Here is a 23903-nt window from a genome sequence, read left to right as displayed (position 1 = left end):
CTCGTGTACTGTTTTGTTATTGTCTTGTCTCATGTTCTGCCCCCTTGCTACTGTACAGTGCTGAGCATACCCTTTGGCGCTATATAAATACTGTATAATAATAATAGCCTCATGTCGTAGAGCAGGAAACATGATCTTTTGACCTATCGAATGTTCATTGTTGTAAAATTCTCTCAGTTTATGGAATAAACTTCACAAGATCAATGTGATGGGGCCTTAACAACTCGGCTATCCAGGTCACAAAGTTTCTAAGTGTCACCCGTGCCAGCACCATTGAGTATGTCCATTATCACTTCCAGGGGTAACTGTGCAGGAGGTTCGTTATCTGTCCCATATGAGAGTTTCCCATCCAGCACTGCAAGCTTCTATTACCCTCTCCAGAGAGTAGTCATGCTGAATCCCAAGCAGAACATACGGATGTATTATTGCAAACTGTAAGGGTGCCGGACCATGAACTTTTACTGGGAGTTTTATAAATATCACCATCCACTTAAAGACTCTAAACCATAAATTGTAACTTCCATTTTTATATTGTTATTACTTATACTTTATTGTTTGTTTTTTTGTTTGTTGTTTACAGTACTCACTAAAATGTCCATCTATCATCACAGTTTAGCCTTTATTCAATCATCATTTTGTGTCTTTGTACATACACTTCAGTACAAAAATGTCTTTACATTTTTTTTTGTTTTAAATGTTGTGTTTAATGGCCTTTCTCATCAGGTGCGAGGCAAAGCACAAATGTCATATCTCATTGGAGGAGTTGTGAATCCCACTGCAGGAGTGAGGTCAAGTTTTGCTCCACAAGTAGCCTGGAAGGTGAAGTTTTGCAGCAGTGTGGTAAAGAAAAGAAATAGCTCCATCTTTGCCAAATTTTCCCCAGCACAACTTCTCTTACCTAGAAGACACAAATGCAAATTTACAATGTAAATATATGCTACAATGTGTTGGAGGGGAAAAAAAAAGGTCTTTTACATTTTTTGATGTGTGGGAACTCTTTAAAGGACCCATAGAAAATTGAAGCTGAGCTCCACCCAAAAGGGGAAGATCCGCTTGTCTGCCTCCTCCCCACCTGCGCTGCCACATTTGGCACCTTTTGGGGCGGAGGAGGGGAACGTGTACCTGGTTTTGACAGGTACCTGCTCCCACTTCCGGCTCAGTTTGCTGTGGTGAACTAAGCTGGAAGTTCAGCCCCCTTCTTCCCTCCACAGTCTTCTGGGATACTTCATAGGTCCCAGAAGGCTGCGGGACCAATCTCAAGGTGCAGTGCAACTCACACATGCACAGTAGGAAACCAACTGTGAATCCGCAAGACTTCACTGTCGGTTTCCCCTAATCAAGATGGCGGTGCAAGCGCCCGATAGCCGATTGAAGAATCGGCTTAGGTGAGCACACAGCTGGATGCCTGGACAGGTAAGTGCCCCAATATTAAAAGTCAGCAACAACAGTATTTGTAGCTGCTGACTTTTAATTTTTTTTGGGGTGGCAGAACTACTCTTTAACCACTTCCTGCCCATAGGACATCTTATGATGTCCTGGGTTTCAGTGGTCATGCCAGGAAGATGCCTGCAGCTACAAGCATCATCCCAGTATCTTTTTTTCAGCCAGCAATTCTTTCAGTATAAAAGCCATCCTATAGGATAATTAGTTTCTGGTCTGCTTTTACAGGTGGCAGGAGGGCTGGGCTCTCCAGTGCGATCGGGGAGCCCGATATCTGAGCTGATGGTGCTGCCGGGTTACCATAGAGCTGGCCGTGGACCAAATGGTCCCTGGCCATCTGTATGGTCGTTTAAGGCTGGAAGTGACGTTATGACGTTACTTCCAGTTCAGGCAGATATAAACATTGCCATTTTTTTTTTGCAAAGTATGAGATCAATTTTTTTTATCTCATGCTTTCCAGGGTAAAAGAGAGATCTGGGGAATTAAAGTGATCCAAGAAAAAAAAAATTAAAAGGGAATGCAAGAAAATAAATAAAATAATAAAAAAAAAATGTAAACCACTCCATGCTCATGAACACACAAATAGGTCGTATGTAAGGTATCGCTGCAAACAGCAAGAGCAATAATTCTAGTGCTAGACCTTCTTTGTAACTCTAAAATGGCAACCTGTAAAAAATGTTTAAAGTGTCGCCTATGAAGATTAAGTATCACAGTTTGACACCATTCCATGAGCGTGTGCAGTTGTAAAGTATGACATGTAGGTATCTATTTACTACCATAACATCACTTTTTATATTTTCCAAAAAAATCGGATTATATTTTGGGTTTTTTTTTTCATTAAAATGCATTAATGTGTATTTTTTTCCCAATAAAAATGTCATTTGAAAAATTACTGTGCAAATACTGTATGAGATAAAAAATTGCAACACCCATCATTTTATTCTCTAGGGCCTCTGCTTAAAAATATATATAATGCTTGGGGGTTCTGAGGTATTTTCTAGAAAGAAATGATGATTTTTTTTACATGTAGGAGAGAAATGGCACAAATGGCCTGGGTGGCAAAGTGTGTTGATTCAATAATCAGAGCATAAATGTGAAATAAAAAAGAATCAAAGCTGCAGCCCTGATCTATTTTTTTTTCAGATCTTGGGCGCTAAAAAACAGATAATGCTGTTCTATAAATACAAGTGGATATTATCCGCACATCAAAATACTTGTTGTCCACATATGAAAATCTACTATTTAGTGCAAATTAATATGTCTAGGTTTAGGGGGCACTTCATTAGTTGCATCCTTACAAATGGACATTGAAATGATATATTGGTGAGTGGACGAGATTTGTGAAGAGGTCTTGAACAGTAGGAATGGGATTCAGTTACAGTGAGTGGGAGTATGAAAGTTTTGATCTTTCAAGCCTTTCGTAGGATAATTAAGAAGTTTAAGAGGAGATCAGTTGAATCTACAGATAATGTAGTACCCTGCTGTAGTTAATAAAAAAAGTATATTTTGTTATCTAATATTATATCATACTTGGATTCAGGGGCGGACTGACAACTCATGGGGCCCCCGGGCAATAGGGGATCATGGGGCCTGTGTCCTTGCCCAAACTCAAAAAAGCGTATGAAAAAGGTACCAGGGGCATCTCATGGGGCCCCCTACTGACCCCGGGCCCTCCAAATTTCCAAATGGTCAGTCTGCCCCTGCTTGGATTGATCATCTGCTGAAAATGGCAGAAAGGCTTCTTTTCTCAAGAAATTCCCATTTGAATCAAGAAAATGCTGTGGGTATGAATAGAATAAAACAAAACAGAATAGAAAAGAATAGAGTAAAACAGAATAGAATAGAAAAGTATACAATAGAATAGAAAATAATAGAATAGAAAAGAATAGAGTAAAACAGAATAGAATAAAATAGAGCAAAACAGAATAGAAAATAAAGAATAGAATAAAATAGAATAGAAAATAAAAGAATAGAATAAAAAATAATAGAATAAACACACAACAGAATAAAAGATCAGAATACAAAAAATAGAAGAGAAAATAAAGGAATAGAACAGAAATAATATAACCATCTTCCAAAATTTGAATAGAATAAATTTGAATTCAAAGGCTCTAAAGTGAGTGGGAGTATGAACGTTTTGATCTTTCAAAGAGCCTTTCATAAGATAATGAAGAAGTTTAAGAGGAGATCAGTTGAATATACAGATAATGTAGCACCCTGCTGTTGGTAATAAAAGGACATATCTTATCTAATATTATATAATACTTGCACTGAATTACCTGCTGAAAATGGCAGAAATGCTTCTTTTCTCAAGAAATTCCCCTTTGAATCAAGAAAATGTTGTGGGTAGAACTCATCCGGCTTCTCAAAATGACTCTCATCTCGCAGTACAGAAGTCAGTAATGGGATAACATATGTGCCCTGTACAATAACCAATTCAGATCAGTTTCAGTCGACTTTATGCACACCACAGACTATCATAAGAATGATTTGCAATAGCCTAGATACACACTAGTGCTGCTGCATAATCATACATTTTTCAGTGTGTTTTTGCATCCGTTTTTATTTGACATGCTTTTTTTTCTGTAGGAGACTGGTCGTTCACATAAAATCCAGCCAAAACCCTTTAAAACACATGTACATGCATTTTTATAATTTTTATGAGCTTTTCATGCACTCTTATTGAAGTCTATAGGGCCAAAAACGCACCATGCTGCACCAAATGAAGCACCTGCACCTTCAGAAATCGCACTTCACCATGTTGCATGGATATAAACAGACACCATAGAGAATAGACTATGTGCGGTTTGTTTCATTTTGAATCAAAATTTGGACACATTTTTCATCATTCAGAAGTTTAGATGTATCCAAATTACAATAGTAACAAATTTAAATGAATCTGAAATTACGAAACAAAATTTCAGCCCAATTTCTAAATGAATTTGAAAACAACATTGTATTCAAAACCAAATTGGAAATATAAAAACACATGGCCGATTTCCTTCAAAGACTGTATGTATTAGTGTTAGAATATAGCCATCTTCTGAAATTCGAAAAGAATAGAAAAAAGAGAATAGAATATAAAAGAGTAGAATAGAAAATAAAGGAATATAAAAGAAAAGAATAGAAATAAAACGTAGAATAGATTTCAATAGAATAGAATGGAAAGAATATTGCTATCTTCTGAAATTCGAATTTTGAAAAGAATTTTTGAATAGAACAAAATAGAATAGAAAAGAATAGAGTAAAACAGAATAGAAAAGAATAAAATAGAATAGAAAATAGAATAGGAAAGAATAGAGTAAAACAGAAAAGAACAGAATAAAATAGACTAGCTCAAAACAGAATAGAAAATATAATAATAGAATAAAATAGAAATTTTAAAAAAGAATAGAAAAGAAAACAATAAAGTAAAACACAACAGAATAAAAGAATAGAAAATAAAGGAATAGAATAGAAAGAATAAAACCATCTTCCAAAATTTGAATAGAGTAAAATTTTAATTCAAATGCCGATTCAATACTTTTCGATTTGCTCGAATTCAAGTTTGAATTTGAATTCAAATTCAAATTATAATTTTCCTTTTGATGCTCAAGGGTTGTGCGTCAACCATAGGCATCATTACAATGCAGGACTGCTGGTCCTGTGCTGTACATGATGAAGTCAGAGCTGCAGCCAACAAAATGGAGTGAGAACCCCACTTGCACATGCATTGCAGAGCATCATGACACACACTGTTATGCACTACCATGTGCTGTGGTGCCCTACATTGCTAAAAATGGTGCGTGCCATTTTTTTGGAAGCATTTGTGTATTTTTAACCCAATAATTTAATTGGCTGTCTTATTGTAAAACAAAATTTGTCTTACAATATGTGTTTAGCACTCTCCTAGTTAGCTAGGGCAAGCTAGAGTTCTGATTGATAGAGAGGAAGGCTGAGTAGCAGCCTTGATTTGATTTCAGAGGGTCAAATTGTGGTCAGGAGCTGACAGGCTCTGCAGGACAGCTCCTCTGGAATTTCCCTCTGCTCTAGAGATTTGGAGGAAGGCTTAAAAACAGTGGGTAGATCTGAGGAGTAGCTGGCTTTCACTCTTGAGAGATCCTAGCCAATCCCCAGCAGAAGGCTTGGCAGGGGGCTGTTACACCCTTAAAAGTGTTGGAGCCTGCTCAGTGGTAGGAGAGTTCAGGTGGAAGATAGGGAGGAAAATGTGAGGATGAAGGCAAGAGACTGTGAGGAGGCCTACCTGCAGGTCTGGAGCTAGAAAAGGGAAAATCTCAGAGCTTATTGGCCCCCAGAGTGAGGACCACCTGTATGGAAGGGAAGGAGAGGCCCAGCTGATAGGCCTGGCAGCAGCCACCAACACACCAGTGGTACAGGACAGGATCTGAGTGAGTACCCCTGCACCCCTTGGGCAGATTGGAGAAGGAGCACTCTGGTGGGAAACCACATGCGCCACCTACCAGTGTCTGTTTATCTCTTAAAGTGACAGGAACTGGATCCCCTGTTGAATGATACCTCCAGATTGCTGGGTGAAGTGGAAATGTTCATCTAGGGTCTGGGGTGGTACATTGGCAGAGGCTAGCTAGCTCTCCATCAGCGACTGTGTTGCAGAGAAGGCTTGTAAATAGTTCCAGGAAATGGTGCTCAGTTTATCAGTGCCCTTGGACCTCCTGTACACCCTAACCCTATCCCAGTTCAAATCCCCTAAATAAAAACAACAAAACCAAAGATCAAGGACTGATTTCTGACTCTGGATGCAGGTCTGTGTGAAGATGTGTGTTGCCTGACTATGCAGGACTATAGGGGGACCCAAATCTTTTAGTATCTCCTATGGGGGTAGTGCTACATGTGCAATAACATAGCATACCAGGATGTCAAGGTCTGAATTTGCTCTTAAAGTGGAACTACACTGTATCTGAGCACCACAAACAAAAAAATGCTATTTAATTAATTTTTAATATTCAAAGCAAACTCCCCCATCCATGTCTCCATGTTTTATTTGGTTCAGAAATCACTTACAAAAGCACTCCCTAGAATTTCTGGCCATGGCCATTTTGAGTGAGGGCTGATGGTTCATGTAGCAATTACTTCCTTGTACAACGACTTGTAGCAGTCGTAGCAGTCATGTAGCAATTACTTCCTTGAATCTATCTATCTTTAGCTTAAGCATGCAGGCAGGAGGGTGTGCTTTGCTGAGAAAACCCCTCCTCCCCTCCTGAAGACTCCTGGGATATATGATATCTTTTGCATAGGCATGGAAACTGGGAAGTAACAGAAGGAATGTTTAAAATAAGTAAATATAATATACCTTCCTATCAATTTACTAATGCTGGCAGCATAGGGATTCAAGATGTGTTTATTACAGGTACTTATATAGCGCCATCAATTTACACAGTGCTTTACATATATATTGTACATTCACATCAGTCCCTAACCCTCAAGGGGTGTACAATCTAAGGTCCCCTAACTTACATTCATACATACACACTCTAGGGCCAATTTATCTACCAGCATGTCTTTGGAGTGTGGCAGGAAACCCACGCAGGCACAACAAGAACATGCAAACTCCAGGTGGGTAGTGCCATGGTTGAGATTCAAAGCACCAACCCTAGTACTCCTAGGCAGAAGTGCTAACCACTTAGCTACTGTGCTGCCCAATGTCAATGTTGATTGAGAGAGTGAAGTTCCACTTTAATTGTAGCATGCAAATAAATGCAAGCCTGGTCCTTGAATACAGTTCCAAATAGACATGTGCAAAACAAAAAAATTAGTTCCGTTTCGAAATCTAACAAATTTCGTATAGTTGGATTCAGTAAATTCGTTCAATTCATTTTCAGAATTTGTTTGGTAATTCATATTTGAATTCAATTCAAAAACCTTTTTGACCAAATTCGAAATTCCAAATTGGTTCAACAAAATTCGAAAAAGTAGTTCGAAATCAAAAAGATTTCAACCGAATTCAAAAATCTACACAACACACGTGTAGATTTGAAAATTTTAAAAATAAATACAATTCAGCAGATAGAAAAACTGTAGCTGCTGACTTTTAGAAAACAGACAATTACCTGTTCCTCGATCCTGCGTTCCCCCCACCCCCTGTTTCAGCGGCCAGCCTGTGTTCACTGCTCACTGTGTATGTGTGAGTAGCGCTGGACTTTGTGAATGGTCCTGTAGTCATCTGGGACCTGTCATGTGTCCTGGAAGACTATGGGGACGGAGGACAACTTCTGCTTCCAATTGCCTAGGTGGTCGCAGAGGAAGTGGGAGCAGATACCTGCCAATTTCCTGCTCCCACCGCACTTCCCAAAGGTGCCAATCCTTAACAGGGAGCGGGGGACCAGTCCTTAAAGTGGAACATCCCCTTATGGGTGGAGCTCCACTTTAAATTGGTTTTCAAATGTTTGTTTGATTTTGTTTTCTAATCAAATTTTGGCCGAAATTCATTTAGTTATTTTGGATTCATTTCAATTAGTTATTTTTGTAATTCAGAATTCTTATACAGTACATTTGAATCTCCGAATAACTAAAAAATTTGTCCGAAATTCAATTCGGAAATAAACAAATGGCACATGTCTAGTTCCAAACTCTTTAATTAAAACTTGAAGGTAGTGGGCAGGAGAAGGTAGAACTTCCAACATGATCTAGGCTTCTAAATCTTCTCTGGCTAGTGGTCGCTGGGTCGTCCTTAGCATCCAGGAACACACAGTCACTACTATAGCAGTGCAGCCAGAAAACTGGAGGTTCTGTTATTCCATTCCAGCTCCCTGACTCATAGCAAAGGACCATTTCCAGGCACATAACCTTTTTTTCCAGGCACACAGCCTATTCTTTTTAGACCCAGTTCGCATGACATTTGAAACAAAAGCCTTCTCTATGGAACCAGTTCACATATGTGCGGGCTGGCCACAGTGTGATTTAAAAAAAAAGACTCCAGTACAATTTTTGGCCTGGTTTACATGTGATTTCAAGTTTCATAAACTTTAAGAATTAGCTCCTGAACCAGTCCAGTGAATGAAATTGCAACAAACACTTTTACAAATCGTACTGTAAACCAGCCTGGCATATACAGTATGTGGACCCAGGCTTAGACACAAAACCTGCAAGTGTTACATAATTACATAGTTAGTCTGGCTGAAAAAAAAAGACAAAAGTCCATCCAGTTCAACCATAAAAAAAAAAAAAAAAAAAGTTATAATCCTATACCCACAGTTGATCCAGAGGAAGGCAAAAAATCCAGCAAAGCATAAACCAGTTTACTCCTGCAGGGGGAAAAATTCCTTCCTGATCCCTCGAGAGGCAATCAGTTATTCCCTGGATCAACTTTACCCAGGGGCGGACTGACCATTTGGAAACTCGGGCACTGCCCGAGGGCCCGGGCTCAATAGGGGGCCCCATGAGATGCCCCTGGTACCTTTTTCATAGGCTTTTTTGAGTTTGGGCAAGGGCACAGGGGCCCCATGATCCCCTGTTGCCCAGGGGCCCCATGAGTTGTCAGTCCGCCCCTGACTTTACCTATAAATGTTAGTATCCAGTTACATTCTGTGTATCTAAGAAAAAATCTAGGCTTTTTTTAAAGCAATCCACTGAACTGGCCAGAACCAACTCTTGAGGGAGTCTATTCCACATTCTCACAGCTCTTACTGTGAAGAAACCTTTCCGTATTTGAAGATTAAATCTAATTTCCTCCAGACATAAAGCGTGTCTCCTTGTCCTCTGTGATGACTAGAGATGAGCGAATCGAACCAGGCGAACCGGAATTCGAGTCGAATTTCAGGAAATTACATAGTTAGTCTGGCTGAAAAAAAAAGACAAAAGTCCATCCAGTTCAACCATAAAAAAAAAAAAAAAAAAAGTTATAATCCTATACCCACAGTTGATCCAGAGGAAGGCAAAAAATCCAGCAAAGCATAAACCAGTTTACTCCTGCAGGGGGAAAAATTCCTTCCTGATCCCTCGAGAGGCAATCAGTTATTCCCTGGATCAACTTTACCCAGGGGCGGACTGACCATTTGGAAACTCGGGCACTGCCCGAGGGCCCGGGCTCAATAGGGGGCCCCATGAGATGCCCCTGGTACCTTTTTCATAGGCTTTTTTGAGTTTGGGCAAGGGCACAGGGGCCCCATGATCCCCTGTTGCCCAGGGGCCCCATGAGTTGTCAGTCCGCCCCTGACTTTACCTATAAATGTTAGTATCCAGTTACATTCTGTGTATCTAAGAAAAAATCTAGGCTTTTTTTAAAGCAATCCACTGAACTGGCCAGAACCAACTCTTGAGGGAGTCTATTCCACATTCTCACAGCTCTTACTGTGAAGAAACCTTTCCGTATTTGAAGATTAAATCTAATTTCCTCCAGACATAAAGCGTGTCTCCTTGTCCTCTGTGATGACTAGAGATGAGCGAATCGAACCAGGCGAACCGGAATTCGAGTCGAATTTCAGGAAATATTCGATTCGCGGCGAAACCGAAATTTTGCCTACTTCGGGTGCGCGAATCGAACATTTCCAGATCAGCCGGCAAAAGTGTCCCTGCAGTGAGCTCCGCTATTTCTGACAGTTCTCTGACAGAAGGAACACATGTTTAGCGGTTGAAACATTGTATCTATTAGTTTACATTTAGGATACAGATGTTTCAACCACTGTACATGTGAAGAAGCTGTGAGAGAACTGTCAGAAATAGAGGAACTCTGCACATACACTTTTTGCCGGCTTGGAATTATTCTTCTTTTCATCCTACTTCTTCTTCTTCTTCATCCTCATCCTCAGAAGAAGAGGATGAGGATGAGGATGAAGAAGAGGAAGAAGAAGTAGGATGAAAAGAAGAATAATTCCAAGCCGGCAAAAAGTGTATGTGCAGAGTTCCTCTATTTCTGACAGTTCTCTCACAGCTTCTTCACATGTACAGCGGTTGAAACATCTGTATCCTAAATGGAAACTAATAGATACAATTTGTATCTATTAGTTTCCATTTAGGATACAGATGTTTCAACCGCTGTACATGTGAAGAAGCTGTGAGAGAACTGTCAGAAATAGAGGAACTCTGCACATACTGTACACTTTTTGCCGGCATGGAATTATTCTTCTTTTCATCCTACTTCTTATTCTTCTTCTTCTTCTTCATCCTCATCCTCAGAAGAAGAAGAAGAGGATGAGGATGAAGAAGAAGAAGAAGAAGAAGAAGTAGGATGAAAATAAGAATAATTCCAAGCCGGCAAAAAGTGTATGTGCAGAGCTCCTCTAAGTGTATCTGCAGAGCTCCTCTAAGTGTATCTGCAGAATAGAGGAACTCTGCACATACACTTTTTGCCGGAAACCGCTGTATGGAGGGAATGTCCCAGAACTGTCATAAATAGACTATTTCTGACAGTTCTGGGACATTCACTCCATACAGCTGTTTCAACCGCTGTATGGAGGGAATGTCATGGAACTGTCAGAAATAGACTATTAATGACAGTTCTGGGACTGTCCTTCCATGCAGCGGTTGAAACATTGTATCTATTTGTTTCCATAAATGGATCCATTTATGGAAACAAATACATACAATGTTTCAACCGCTGCATGGAAGGACAGTCCCAGAACTGTCATTAATAGTCTATTTCTGACAGTTCCATGACATTCCCTCCATACAGCGGTTGAAACAGCTGTAGACTATTAATGACAGTTCTGGGACTGTCCTTCCATACAGCGGTTGAAACATTGTATGTATTTGTTTCCATAAATGGATCCATTTATGGAAACAAATAGATACAATGTTTCAACCGCTGTATGGAAGGACAGTCCCAGAACTGTCATTAATAGTCTATTTCTGACAGTTCTATGACATTCCCTCCATACAGCGAATGTCCCAGAACTGTCAGAAATAGACAGAAACTGTCACAGAACTGTCCTTCTTCTCATCCTTCTCCTTCTTCTCATCCTTCTCCTTCTTCTCATCCTTCTCCTTCTTCTCATCCTTCTCCTTCTTCTCATCCTTCTCCTTCTTCTCATCCTTCTTCTCATCCTTCTCCTTCTTCTCATCCTTCTCCTTCTCCTTCTTCTCATCCTTCTCCTACTTCTCATCCTTCTTCTTCTTCTCATCCTTCTCCTTCTCCTTCTTCTCATCCTTCTCCTTCTCCTTCTCCTTCTCCTTCTTCTCATCCTTCTCCTTCTCCTTCTTCTCATCCTTCTCCTTCTTCTCATCCTTCTCCTTCTCCATCTTCTCATCCTTCTCCTTCTCCATCTTCTCATCCTTCTCCTTCTGCTTCTCCTTCTTCTCATCCTTCTCCTTCTTCTCATCCTTCTCCTTCTTCTCATCCTTCTCCTTCTTCTCATCCTTCTCCTTCTTCTCATCCTTCTCCTTCTTCTCATCCTTCTTCTCATCCTTCTCCTTCTTCTCATCCTTCTCCTTCTTCTCATCCTTCTCCTTCTTTTCATCCTTCTCCTTCTTCTCATCCTTCTCCTTCTTCTCATCCTTCTCCTTCTTCTCATCCTTCTCCTTCTTCTCATCCTTCTCCTTCTCCTTCTTCTCATCCTTCTCCTTCTCCATCTTCTCATCCTTCTCCTTCTCCTTCTTCTCATCCTTCTCCTTCTCCTTCTTCTCATCCTTCTCCTTCTTCTCATCCTTCTCCTTCTCCTTCTTCTCATCCTTCTCCTTCTCCTTCTCATCCTTCTCCTTCTCCTTCTTCTCATCCTTCTCCTTCTCCTTCTTCTCATCCTTCTCCTTCTTCTCATCCTTCTCCTTCTCCTTCTCCTTCTTCTCATCCTTCTCCTTCTTCTCATCCTTCTCCTTCTTCTCATCCTTCTCCTTCTCCTTCTTCTCATCCTTCTCCTTCTCCTTCTTCTCATCCTTCTCCTTCTCCTTCCTCATCTCCAAGGGCATTTAAATTAAAGGTACAGTGTTCTGCACTAATTTAAAGGCTCTCTGAAGCCTAGAAACCCTTTTAATAAGTTAACTTCGTAGCGAAGAAATTCGCATCGAATCGAATTTCACACTGGAATTCGCCGAATCAGCCGAATCTAATTTTTGAGAAATTCGCTCATCTCTAGTGATGACCTCAGGGTGAATAACTCTACACCGAGTTCACTATATGAACCACTGATGTATTTATACATGGAGATCATATCCCCCCTTATGTATTATACATGGAGATTATATCCCCCCTTAATCTCCTCTTCTCAAGAGAGAATAAATTCAGTTCCTGTAATCTTTCCTTATAGCTGAGCTCCTCCATGCCTCTTATCAGTTTGGTTGCTCTTCTCTGTACTTTCTCCAGTTCCCCAATGTTCTTTTTGTGAATTGGTGCCCAAAACTGAACTGCATATTCCAGATGAGGTCTGGAAGTGTCACATCCTCTAGACCCAGGCTCCATCTCTAGGGATTTTCTTCTGGCACAAACCCACACATCAGGGAATCTCTCACCAAAAGAACCTCTTCGCAAAGGGGAAAGGTCACTTTTTTTGTGAAGCAAGTTGACCTCACTCAAGTCCACTGCTAATTTAGCACTACAGATGCTCCAGAAACAGCTGTTCCCCTACAGTTCCCTTGCACTGATGTCCCTTCTTTCTGTATTTTAAGAGTGCCAGGCTCCTGGACAGGAGACAACAACATGGACATCCAACGAAGGACTCCCCTTATGTAAAGAAAAGATAATAGAAGACTTGGGACTGACTGACTGACTGCACCTTTAGGTAAGTAAAAAAGGGCCTTTGGATTTTTTTTTTAACAATCAGAGGGGTGGGGGTGGGGAAGATAGGGGGAGTCTGCAAATGGGCTTTAAATGTGAAATTTAACTCAACAGGTATCAGACCTTGTCAGACAGGACAACATAAAAACAGAAACATGTTGCTTACTTTTGGTAAAAAGTAGCCTTTAAAAGTAACATCTTGTGTAGTTGCATGTGGAATGTTAGCCGGTACTATGTTGGAAAAACGCTGAATCTCATGTATAACGGCATCTGTATATGGCATCACTTTCCGGTGCTCTGTCTGGGGAACAGCAAATCCAATCACCTTATCTATTTCACCATGGACATTCTCTGCAGTCAGCAATGGTAATAAAACAAAAATGTGCAGTTAAAAGGTAAAATGGTAGCCAAAAGCCAAAAAAAAAGACTTCTGGTAACAGTATATAAAATGTACAGTCACATTTGCATATAGCCTCCTTTCTAGCCAAGGGCACAAAAAAATTGAATTTTTTCCCCAAATGGCAAATCCACAATTCCCTGCACATTCCTGATATGGACTGCAAAACAGCTATGCCAAAACACAGTGAGCATGCATATTTTGTTGCAATCACCCAGTTAAACTGTTATTTTCAGTCACTACAGGAACACACACAACCACAGGAAGTTCCTACAAAGTCCACAGGATGTGTGTAGGGAGAGCAAAGAAACAAAAAAGGGGAATTCTGCATTTTTTTAAATCCAAAAAAAGCCTAAAGTGCCTCACTGTCACAGGATAAGGGCTCCAGTATCTTTGTGGAATGGGTAATGAAAGCTTTTTATTTTTTATCTTGGTAGGATCTGGTTTGGGTCCTGGAGCCCAGATGCTTTGTAGAATTTTGGGCAGGATGAAGATATCATTCCTACTTCCACATTTTAGATGGTACCAGAGGCGGACTGATAACTCATGTGGCCCCCGGGCAATAGGGGATCATGGGACCCCTGTGTCCTTGCCCAAACTCAAAAAAGCTTATGAAAAAGGTACCAGGGGCATCTCATGGGGCCCCCTACTGACCCCGGGCCCTCGGGCAGTGCCTGCGTTTCCAAACGGTCAGTCCGCCCCTGGATGGTAGTCAGTCCTGACTAAATGTGTAGCTGTGAACAGGTCCTATAGTTTGTATAATGTATGGCCAGCCTTAGTTAATGCACAATTTTTCTTTAGATTTACCAAAACCATATAATATGAGGTCAAACCTAAACACTCAATTTGTATGTGTTCAGGCGGGTCTTTGCACTACATAGCTGAAGGTAAATCTAAAGGAAATGGAATAATGTGTGACCAGCTTAAGGCTCAGGACTTAGCCTTCCCTAGGAGAGGGTGATTCTTTAACCGCTTCTGCGTCGCTCTAGAGCAGAAATACTACAGGGTGGAACGGGCAGGGGAGGACTGACCATTTGGAAACTCGGGCACTGCCCGAGGGCCCGGGGTCAGTAGGGGGCCCCATGAGATGCCCCTGGTACCTTTTTCATAGGATTTTTGAGTTTGGGCAAGGACACAAGGGCCCCATGATCCCCTATTGCCCGGGGGGCCCCATGAATTGTTAGTCCGCCCCTGGGCATGGGTGCACAAAATTACGTATATATACACACGTGATTTTGCAGTTCCGGGAAGGGGGTGCGTGCCCTTGCCCGCACTGCCATTCGCAGCCCCGCCTGTCAATCACTGGGTTTCAGCCAGTAATTCCTTGCTGGCACCCGGTGATCGCCGAGTATCTCCGACGGGGGAGAGACCTGTGTATAAACACAGATCTCTCCCCTGTCAGCTCCTGCTCACTGCTTAGCATAGCAGAACCATACAAATCAGTGTGCTTGCAGTGTACAGCACACACACAGCATACAGTGAAACAGCACACAGTTAAGCCTTTGATTGCCCCAGATGTTGACCCCTTCCTGCCCAGTGCCATTAGTACAGTGTCAGTGTTTTTTATTAGCACTGATCACTGTATTGGTGTCACTGGGGATGTCAGTGACACCAAGTCAGTTCCCCCCAGTGTCAGAATGCCCATTGCAGTTGATCATCACCATTACTAGCAAAACATTAAATAAAAAATTCCAGTATATATACACTGCCATTTGTAAACGCTAAATCTTTCATGTAAACTGATTAATTTATACATGTTGGGATTTTTTTTGTAGCAAAAACATGTCGCAGAATACATTTTGCCCTAAATTTATGATGAAATTCGATTTTTTAAATTTTTTCATTGGACATGTTTAATAGCAAAAAGTAAAAAATGTTTTTTTCTCAAAATTGTCAGTCTTTTTTTTTTATAGCGCAAAAAAAAAAAAAAAAACCACACAAGTGACCAAACACCACAAAAAGAAAGCCATTTTTGTGGTAAAAAAGGACGTAAATTTCATTTGGATGCAGCGTTGCATGACCGTGCAATTGTCAGTTAAAGTAATGCAGTGCCGTATTGCAAAAAATAGGCTGGTCAGGAAAGGGGGTAAATCCTCTGGAGGGCAAGTGGTTAAGAAAGTGTAACCAGCTATGGCCTGGTGAGATGTCAATGTAGATGTGGTTTGCAGTAAAATAATATTGTATCCCTCTGCTAGGTGACATATCTTTAGGTAGTGGTTTTAGGTCAAATGTATATGTTTATAAGCTTTTCAACAATTATTTTATATTATTTAATATTCTATTTTAACCTCTTCACACCGGCCGAACAGAAATGTGCGGCCTCCCGGCGTCTGGGCCTAGATGCCGAGCGGGCGCACATTTGTGTTCTATTAAAAAAAAAAAACATATGTGACGAGGACGCGCACCCTGCGCGCTCCCAGCACACAAGTCCATTACTCATGGAAAGGTCCCTATCTCCTCTTTCAATCGGGACCTTTCCCGATCATGTGGGCGCCGTGATGGCGTGTCACATGACACTAATTCCGCCCCCGGCTTTTGAAATCCTTAAAGGGCCGGGAGGTGCCGGCGCCAAGGGGTTAAACAGGGAACTCCACCCAACAGACCTATATTAAACATATCACATTTGGTTGAACTGACACCATTCAGCACATTCCCACCAGTATTCTTACTTTGAATTTCTGGATATTTCATCATTAGCAGAAGCCCCCATCTCACAGTCGATGAGGTTGTCTCCATACCAGCAGAGAACAGGTTGGTAATGAGGGTTGTTAAATTTTTATCATGGAAATATGTGGGGGATTCGGATTTCTCCTGGAATAAAAATAAAAGAATGAAAGTGTTACTTTGTGGAAGCAGAGGCAAAGAGACACCTTTTCACTGGATAATTACCATACAACATATTTCTTCTTTACAATGAATTTTATTCCATGCAGCACAACAACAGAGAAACAGTCAGAGACAAGCTCATTTACACACAAAAAGGAAAGTGTCAGGGGCGGACTGACAACTCATGGGGGCCCCCCGGGCAATAGGGAATCATGGGGCCCCTGTGTCCTTGCCCAAACTCAAACTCAAAAAAGCCTATGAAAAAGGTACCAGGGGCATCTCATGGGGCCCCCTACTGACCCCGGGCCCTCGGGCAGTGCCCGAGTTTCCAAATGGTCAGTCCGCCCCTGGAAGGTGTACAATTCTGTTGATGAAGGACATAACAAATGCACTGAAATATTGACACAAAGAGCAGCGAAGTACAAAAACACAATTTCTAAATTGAAGGAATGAAACCCTATAAATTACGTTAACGATAAATATTAACAATGAACTGCTGGGCAAAAACCAAGGATAGTCACCAAAGGTACATTTTTGCAGATCAATGATAACAGGTTTATAAATATAGTACCCCTTTAGTTATCTAGGGGAAGCTAGCTAGTATTTTTTTAATTAGAAAGGCTGAGTAGCAGCCTGGGTTTGAGTTAGAGGGTTAAAATTCAGGTCAGGGCTGAGGTCTCTGGAAGTCAGTTCCCCGATATCTCCCCCGCTCTAAAAATTTGGAGACGATTCTAAAGCAGTGGGCAGGGGTGAGAAGGGGCTGACCTGCACACTTAGAGTACTCTGGCCAATCCCAGAGCAGGAGGCATGGCATGGGGCCAGGGCAGACATTAAGTGTGGGAGAGCCTGCTCAGCAACGAGAGAGTTTGTGTGGAAGATGAAGTGAGAGGCTGAGATGCAGGAGCCTGGGAGGGGGCCTAGTGAGAAGGGGCCTACTTACAGCCTAGAACCTGGAAAGAAAGATCACTGTGCCCCACCGGTCTCCAGAGAGAGGACCACCTGTAGAGCCAGGGAAGGAGCCAACCCAGCACAAAGCCTGAAGGCAGCCACCAACCCAGCCAACGCACAAGATTGGACTGAGTGAGTAATCTTACACCCCCTGGCCAGACAAGGGGAGAGGGCATTCTGGTGGGAAACCTAACTAGCTCCACTCCCAGGACTGTTACATTTAAAGTGGCAGCTTTGGATCCCTTGCCCGGGGATTTCTTTCAGATAGCTGGATGAGAATTAGATTAATCTGGGGTGGTACACCAGGAGAGTCTGGAGCGCTTTTACAGAAGTATTTTGCTGTAAAGAGACTTGTACATATTTATCAAGAAGTTGCAGTTTCTTTGGGCATCCCATACACCCCTTACCCCATCCAAGTTCAGTTCCCTTAATAAAACCAAAAGAAAAACCAAGCTCAAGGACTGTTTACGGTCTCTGCAATGCAAGTATGAGAAAATGCGTTTTGCCTGGCTGTGCAGGACTATAGGGGGACCAGGGGTGAACTGACAACTCATGGGGCCCCCGGGCAATAGGGGATCATTGGGCCCCTGTGTCCTTACTCAAACTTAAAAAAGCTAATGAAAAAGGTACCAGGGGCATCTCATGGGGCCCCCTACTGACCCTGAGTTTCCAAATTGTCAGTACACCCCTGAGGGGGACCCAATAACTTCAGCAACTCCTAAAAGGGTAGCGCCACATGTACACTAGTATGTTGTACTGTATATCATTTAGAATAACTATATAATATAAAGAGATAACCTCTTGCTGCTTGACAAGAAAGGCATCAATAAGATTTCTTTGGTCGTGAACATCCAACTGATCCTTGTACTTGGTGAAGGTTCCTGTAATGAATTGACGCATCTCAGTGGCATTCCCTTTCACAGTTTTGTGACTTCCTGGTAGCCAGCGCATTACAGATTGATAAGTATTGTACAGCTAGAGGACAAATAATGGGATACTCTGAATAATAGTATAACAAAAAAAGAAAAATCAGTTGCTTTAAAGCTGCAGTTCAGGTAATTATCAGATATACAAATGAATTCAGATCTATAGTTATTAATACATAGTACCAGCATTTGACTTGGTATCAGCCTCTTGTTATCTCTCATACAACAAAGCACAGACTGGGAGAGTATGAAGCAGTACAAGCAGCCAATCAGGTGTGCTGCAGTGCTAATGTTGTAACAAGGAACATGTTAATAGGAAGAGTAAATTTTTGTTATTTATCAACTATCAACCTGCAACAGAAAAAAACTAGATCAAATCAGTATGTGTTGTGTCCGCCCTTTGCCTTTCAAATTGCATCAGTCGTCCAAGGTACACTGTTAAGAATGTTGGAGGCACATGGTACAGTGCATGATTAACCAAGTCAGTTTGCATGCCTGCACACGCCGTGGACAAGAACATTTTTTACATTTCTGCTATTGACTCTTTATTTGCTCTATTAACTTTTTTTTTTTCCCCATGCAATGCACAGGCAAAAATAGTAACAATATAAAAAAATAAAAAACAAGAAGCAAATGTTCTTTTTTGATCAATGTTAGTTTAATCTACATTAACATTTTTTCGTCTTCAAAGTATACTTTTTGTTATGTAATTTACTTAAAATCACACAAAAAATGTGATTTTGGTACATAACATTGCACACTTTTTTTCAATTATTTTTTTGAATGTACACAGCAACTCACTGCTATTATTAATAATAGGCCAAAGAATGAGGATTGAAAGGGGGGCAGGGCAGAAGGACTGGGCATGCTGCACATGTCCTGTATACTTTAAAGATTTTTCTTTAGGCTTATGTAGCACAACCAGCGTCTTCATCGATCTAAAGGATAAGTTCACCTTTGGAACCCCTTTACCATGCAGAGGCACTAATAGATTTGAAAAAACTGATCAGCTTTTAAAATTACTGATTACTCTAGATGCCATAACTGTAGGCCATTTACTGTCTCACCAAAGCCTGGCTAAAATAATCCCATCTTTGTTTATAATCCTACTCTGACTGGTTTTCAAGACACTGCAGCTATTGGATGCTTAAACACCCAAACATTTACCAGCTCAGTGGGAATTGAAGATCATGTATAAAATTGGATGCAGGTACCACTGAGTCCTTAGCAACGAGTGATGTCACCGGTCCCATTCATTTACAAGGCCAGGAATTCTAGACCATGTAAAGTGAAGAGGTGTGGTGGTGGTGGTGGTGACATCACTGTCTAGATATGGGCATTTCCATATTTGGTCAGTGATGTCATCACATTCCCTTTTGTATATAAACCTAATGACAGCTGTGAAAGCTCTTTATAGTGGGGGACTGTGGGGGGCAGCTGGGCCAGTTGGTCTATTGACAGGTTTTCTTCTTTTGACAACCAGAGGGCAACATTCATTGTGACTGACGCAGAATTTACAATGCTGTTTTTTTTTTCTTTAAATCTTCTTGTGTGTATTTGTTTACAGCGGACTTCTTTTGGTGAATAAGTAGGGATACTATGTACTCCCTACTTATTCACGTGCAGTCGTGGTCAATATCTGGAGGCCACCTAATCTTAAAAAGGAGCTTCCAGATTCTGATAACCTCCCCAGTACCCCCACAAGCACAAGATCATAGCTATGTGTAAAAAGCCTTTGTCCTCATCATCATGGGGGCCCTATGACCTGGTATGGTTTAAGTGGTTTTTGTGAGAAGATGAAGGGCACATTTCTTTGTCTTGGATGTGCCCAGTTTAGCAATGTCCTAAAAGATGATACCATGTGTCATCCCTGTATAGGGGTTTTAGAAGGGTTCTTGTTAATAATTTTATTATACCTGCAACTTTAAATATATAGTATACTGTTTGAGTCATCTCCCCAACATATAAAATAGACCACATGAATGCTACAAAGGACTAAAGTATTAAACATAAAACCAAAACTGAATTATATTGCAGTTTACCAATCAGTACATGTGGTGGCTGCATTATTTTACCTTTTATTTAGGCTTTTTCCCTATGTTTTCACCTAGTGATCTGGCCTGTAGCACACCTCTTGTGTTAGAGTACCCCCAATCTGAAAGAAGGAACACAGGGGGCAACTTTGGACAGCAGCATTGTCAGTTGTGGTGGGGGTGGGGGGCTGGGGGTAGTATAGTGTTAGATGTACTTGCATATTTAGGGCTGTGACTTGTCATGTCCAAAGATTCATGACAAGTCACAGCACTTATTTCAATGGCACCTGTTTGGATCGGTGCAACTTAAAGTCGCATCAATTTTGAAAAGGTGCCTGCACTACTTTGATGTGACTTTTGGTATGACTTCAGTCCAGAAAGTCGGATCAAAGTCACACATGAAAGCCACATGAAAGTCACACAATAACATTGTGCGATTTTGGAGTCACACAAGTGTGAATGCAGCCTTAGATAATCCAACAAATTGCATTCCAAGCTAAAGCAAACTCCAGCTAACACTTTTGTGTGTAAGCACCCCTGTCAGTGCTAAATGGTTTGTCTCATCCCTGTAACTTTCCAGGACAGCTTGTTCTTTTTAAAAACAACAGACTTACCAATCAGATCACCAGGAGAAAATAAAGAAAAAGCCTTAAACGGAAATATAGTACAGATTCCACATCTGAGATTTGGTAAGCTGCAATACAATAATTGTTTGATTTTAGGTTTAAAGTGTTACTAAACCCAGGACCCTGCATTCAGTATATATCTAGTCTCCCACAGTACACAGAACATGGAAATGCAATTATTTTACTAAATATAAACTGCTAAATACCTTTTCTCATTAGCAGTTAGAGCAGTTTTGTGACTTCTATCAGTGTCCAGCAGAGCACTGGTTAAAACTTGTAGGAGATTTTTTAATTCTGCTCTGATTGTCCTATAAGGCTGCATAACCCCCAGCCCTATGTCTGGACAGTACTGATTGGCCATGGGTTAACCCAAAGAAAAACAAACTTTCTAGCAATATACAATAAATTGAATATGTGCACAGTGACTCCTGAGCTCTGTACTATCAACAGATGGATTAGGGACTGTGGAAGAAGGGAAGGATCAGAGAAGACAGGATCAAACAGCTTTTTTAAATAATGTGGAGGATTAACCCTTTACGTTCCACAGCAAGTAGTTCAAGCATGCTTTACTGCATATACAGACTGTTTTTACTGGTGTGGGTTTATTAACACTTTAATACTGCTTTAAGATCGAATTTCCTCCCAAAAGTCTTCTATATTTAATCATTTGATTGATTAGGCCATTGCTTCTAATTTAATGCAAGAGGAGCTTTCAGTTTCATCATTTTCTTTTTAGGTTTTGGATCATATTTCCCATTCAAGATGTGGTGACAACCGTGAGAAATCATTGTGAAGAGACAATCAATGTGGATAAAGCAATTGGAGAACTTGCTGCTGCGTGGTCTTAATGGGAAACATTATCTGATACCTTTGTTATGTTTTATTTGTATTCTGTTTGTTTACTTTTCCTCTTCTCGCAGGTGTCCTGGGTATATGTTTTTACTGTTATACAGTAAATTGTTACCCTTTAATTTAATAATGATTATTTTTGGTGGTCTATGTAAGAGAAACATTTAGTCTGTTTGTCTTATTGATGGATTTATTTCAATTTTCCTTTTCTCAATTGCTCTTGCCATGGAATAAATTCTAGAAAAATGTGCTTGTTATTAAAATTGTTGCTGTGGTGCTATATTGAGTGATGTATTTTTGGCAATATAAAGTCATGTGAATGTTTTTGTTTATTATTGTATGATGGTCATTGAGTATTATGGTTTACAAATTCTCCATGTGGCTGAGATTTGCCCATTGGAGAAAATGTTGTCCAAGCCGAGCCATTAAACTGTGGCCTGTTTACACAAGGTATTTTATAATGTTACAATACACAATTACACAAGATACCTGCCAGGTCTTTTGGGATTCCCCACAGGACCCCTGCCAGGTCTTCCAGGATTCCTCACAGGACCCCTGCTAGGATTTTCAGGATTCTTAGGACCTCCGCTACTTCCAGGACTTTCACAGCTGAGATTAACAATACTGGTCATGTCCCCTGACCAGAATTGGCTGATGCTGTGTCTTATCTCCAGCTGCCTGAGTGCTAAAGAGCTATAATACTTACCTGTTAAATGCCGCTTTGTTGTAAGCCTGGATTGACCTGGCTACATTCTTGCTTGCTGCCTACCTCAGTCCCTGTCTAGACATAACTACTTTTTTGTCTGCCATCTGCCATGACCACTGCCCCAACTTACTACTTTCTCACCTTCCACCTACCACAACCTCTGCCTGAACCTGACTGCTCTTTTGATTGCTGCCTGTATATTCTATATATTTTTAAAATATAAATAACATTTGGCACTTATTTTTTTGTGGGTGGCAAACTGTGTATCTGGTTTTCACTTCCGCCTGGATCACTGAAACAATCTGAGTGGAAGTTTGCCCCTCCTCCCCCCCTTCTCCTGCAGCCTTCTGGGACACATCACAGGTCCCAGAGGACAGTAGGACAAAAAAATAAATAAAAAAAAAGCACAGTGAAAAGGCGGCTGTGAAGCCACAAAGCTGGTTTCCCCTAGTTAACATGCTGTTGCCTGGACCCAAACCCATTGAAGAATCAGGTTGGGTGAGGGCACCACCACATGTGATGCAGTACAAAACCTAAAAGTGCACAAAATTACACAGTCACAACAAAAGTGGTAAATAAAGTTCCAAAATTTCAACACCACTGTGATATTTGTAATTTAATGCCCAAAAATCACTTAGAGAATTCCAAACTGTTAAAGATGGCAGTGAAGGAATGGCAAACCCAGATACCCCTGCGCTTAGGGATGGACTCTGTATAGATAGGACCACATCACAAATATCTTGGGATATGCATGCCTTGCTGCCCTCAAAAGACTGGGGAAGTTCAAATATACTGAGTAGAGAAAAACAAACAGAGGGCGCACCGGCCTAGCGCATTATCATAAAAAATGTATTTATTAAATGATAAAAATAGGTATTGTACTCACAAAATGACAATACAGTCAAAGGCACATCGCGAAAGAACAGCTCTGTCCACTCTCTGGCTCTGAGGAAGAGCCAAGTCCTCAAAACGCGTCAGTCTGTCTGAGGTCCAGAGTTCCCATTATGGAAAGACACATAGTGCGGATTGGACAGAGCTGTTCTTTCACGATGTGCCTTTGACTGTATTTTCATTTTGGGAGAACAATACCTACTTTTATCATTTAATAAATACATTTTTTAAGGTAATGCACTAGGCCGGTGCTTCCTCTGTTTGTTTTTCTCTACTCGGTTAAAGATGGCACCCCCATGTGGATAAGATTTTCCTGTGATCCACCACCAAGATATCATGCATGCTTACTGGAACAAGAGGACCCACATATGGTAAGTATGGAGCAGGGGCAGACTGACCATTTGGAAACTCGGGCACTGTCCGAGGGCCCGGGCTCAGTAGGAGGCCCCATGAGATGCCCCTGGTACCTTTTTCATAGGCTTTTTTGATTTTGGGAAAAGACACAGGGGCCCCATGATCCCCTATTGCCCAGGGACCCCATGAGTTGTCAGTCCGCCCCTGGTATGGAGTCAAACCAACATATGACAATAAAGCCACCAGTC

At 41.1% G+C, this 23903-nt stretch overlaps 1 protein-coding gene across 4 annotated transcripts in view; it reads right to left on the bottom strand.

Annotated features, from left to right (window-relative positions):
• Positions 1–523: 523 nt before the first annotated feature.
• LOC149455632 (cytochrome P450 2K1-like) overlaps positions 524–23903 on the bottom strand; it is a 55749-nt gene continuing 32369 nt past the window's right edge. For 3 of the 4 annotated variants that reach the window (XM_089686017.1, XM_089686019.1, XM_089686020.1), the window contains 5 exons: positions 18069–18245; positions 16166–16307; positions 13266–13450; positions 3720–3861; positions 524–898 (listed from right to left, as the gene is read on the bottom strand). In XM_089686017.1, coding sequence (XP_089542143.1) covers positions 720–898; positions 3720–3861; positions 13266–13450; positions 16166–16307; positions 18069–18245 — 825 coding nt within the window. In that variant the 3' untranslated portion in view covers positions 524–719. The remainder of the gene's footprint in view (positions 899–3719; positions 3862–13265; positions 13451–16165; positions 16308–18068; positions 18246–23903) is intronic. The other variant, XM_089686018.1, reaches the window with a different exon arrangement.

The sequence above is a fragment of the Staurois parvus genome, unplaced genomic scaffold (genome assembly GCF_062004578.1).
Source record: "Staurois parvus isolate SC_StPar_1 unplaced genomic scaffold, SC_StPar_1.0 ptg000390l, whole genome shotgun sequence".
Taxonomy (NCBI): domain Eukaryota; kingdom Metazoa; phylum Chordata; class Amphibia; order Anura; family Ranidae; genus Staurois; species Staurois parvus.
This window is presented reverse-complemented; position numbering and strand designations above follow the sequence as displayed.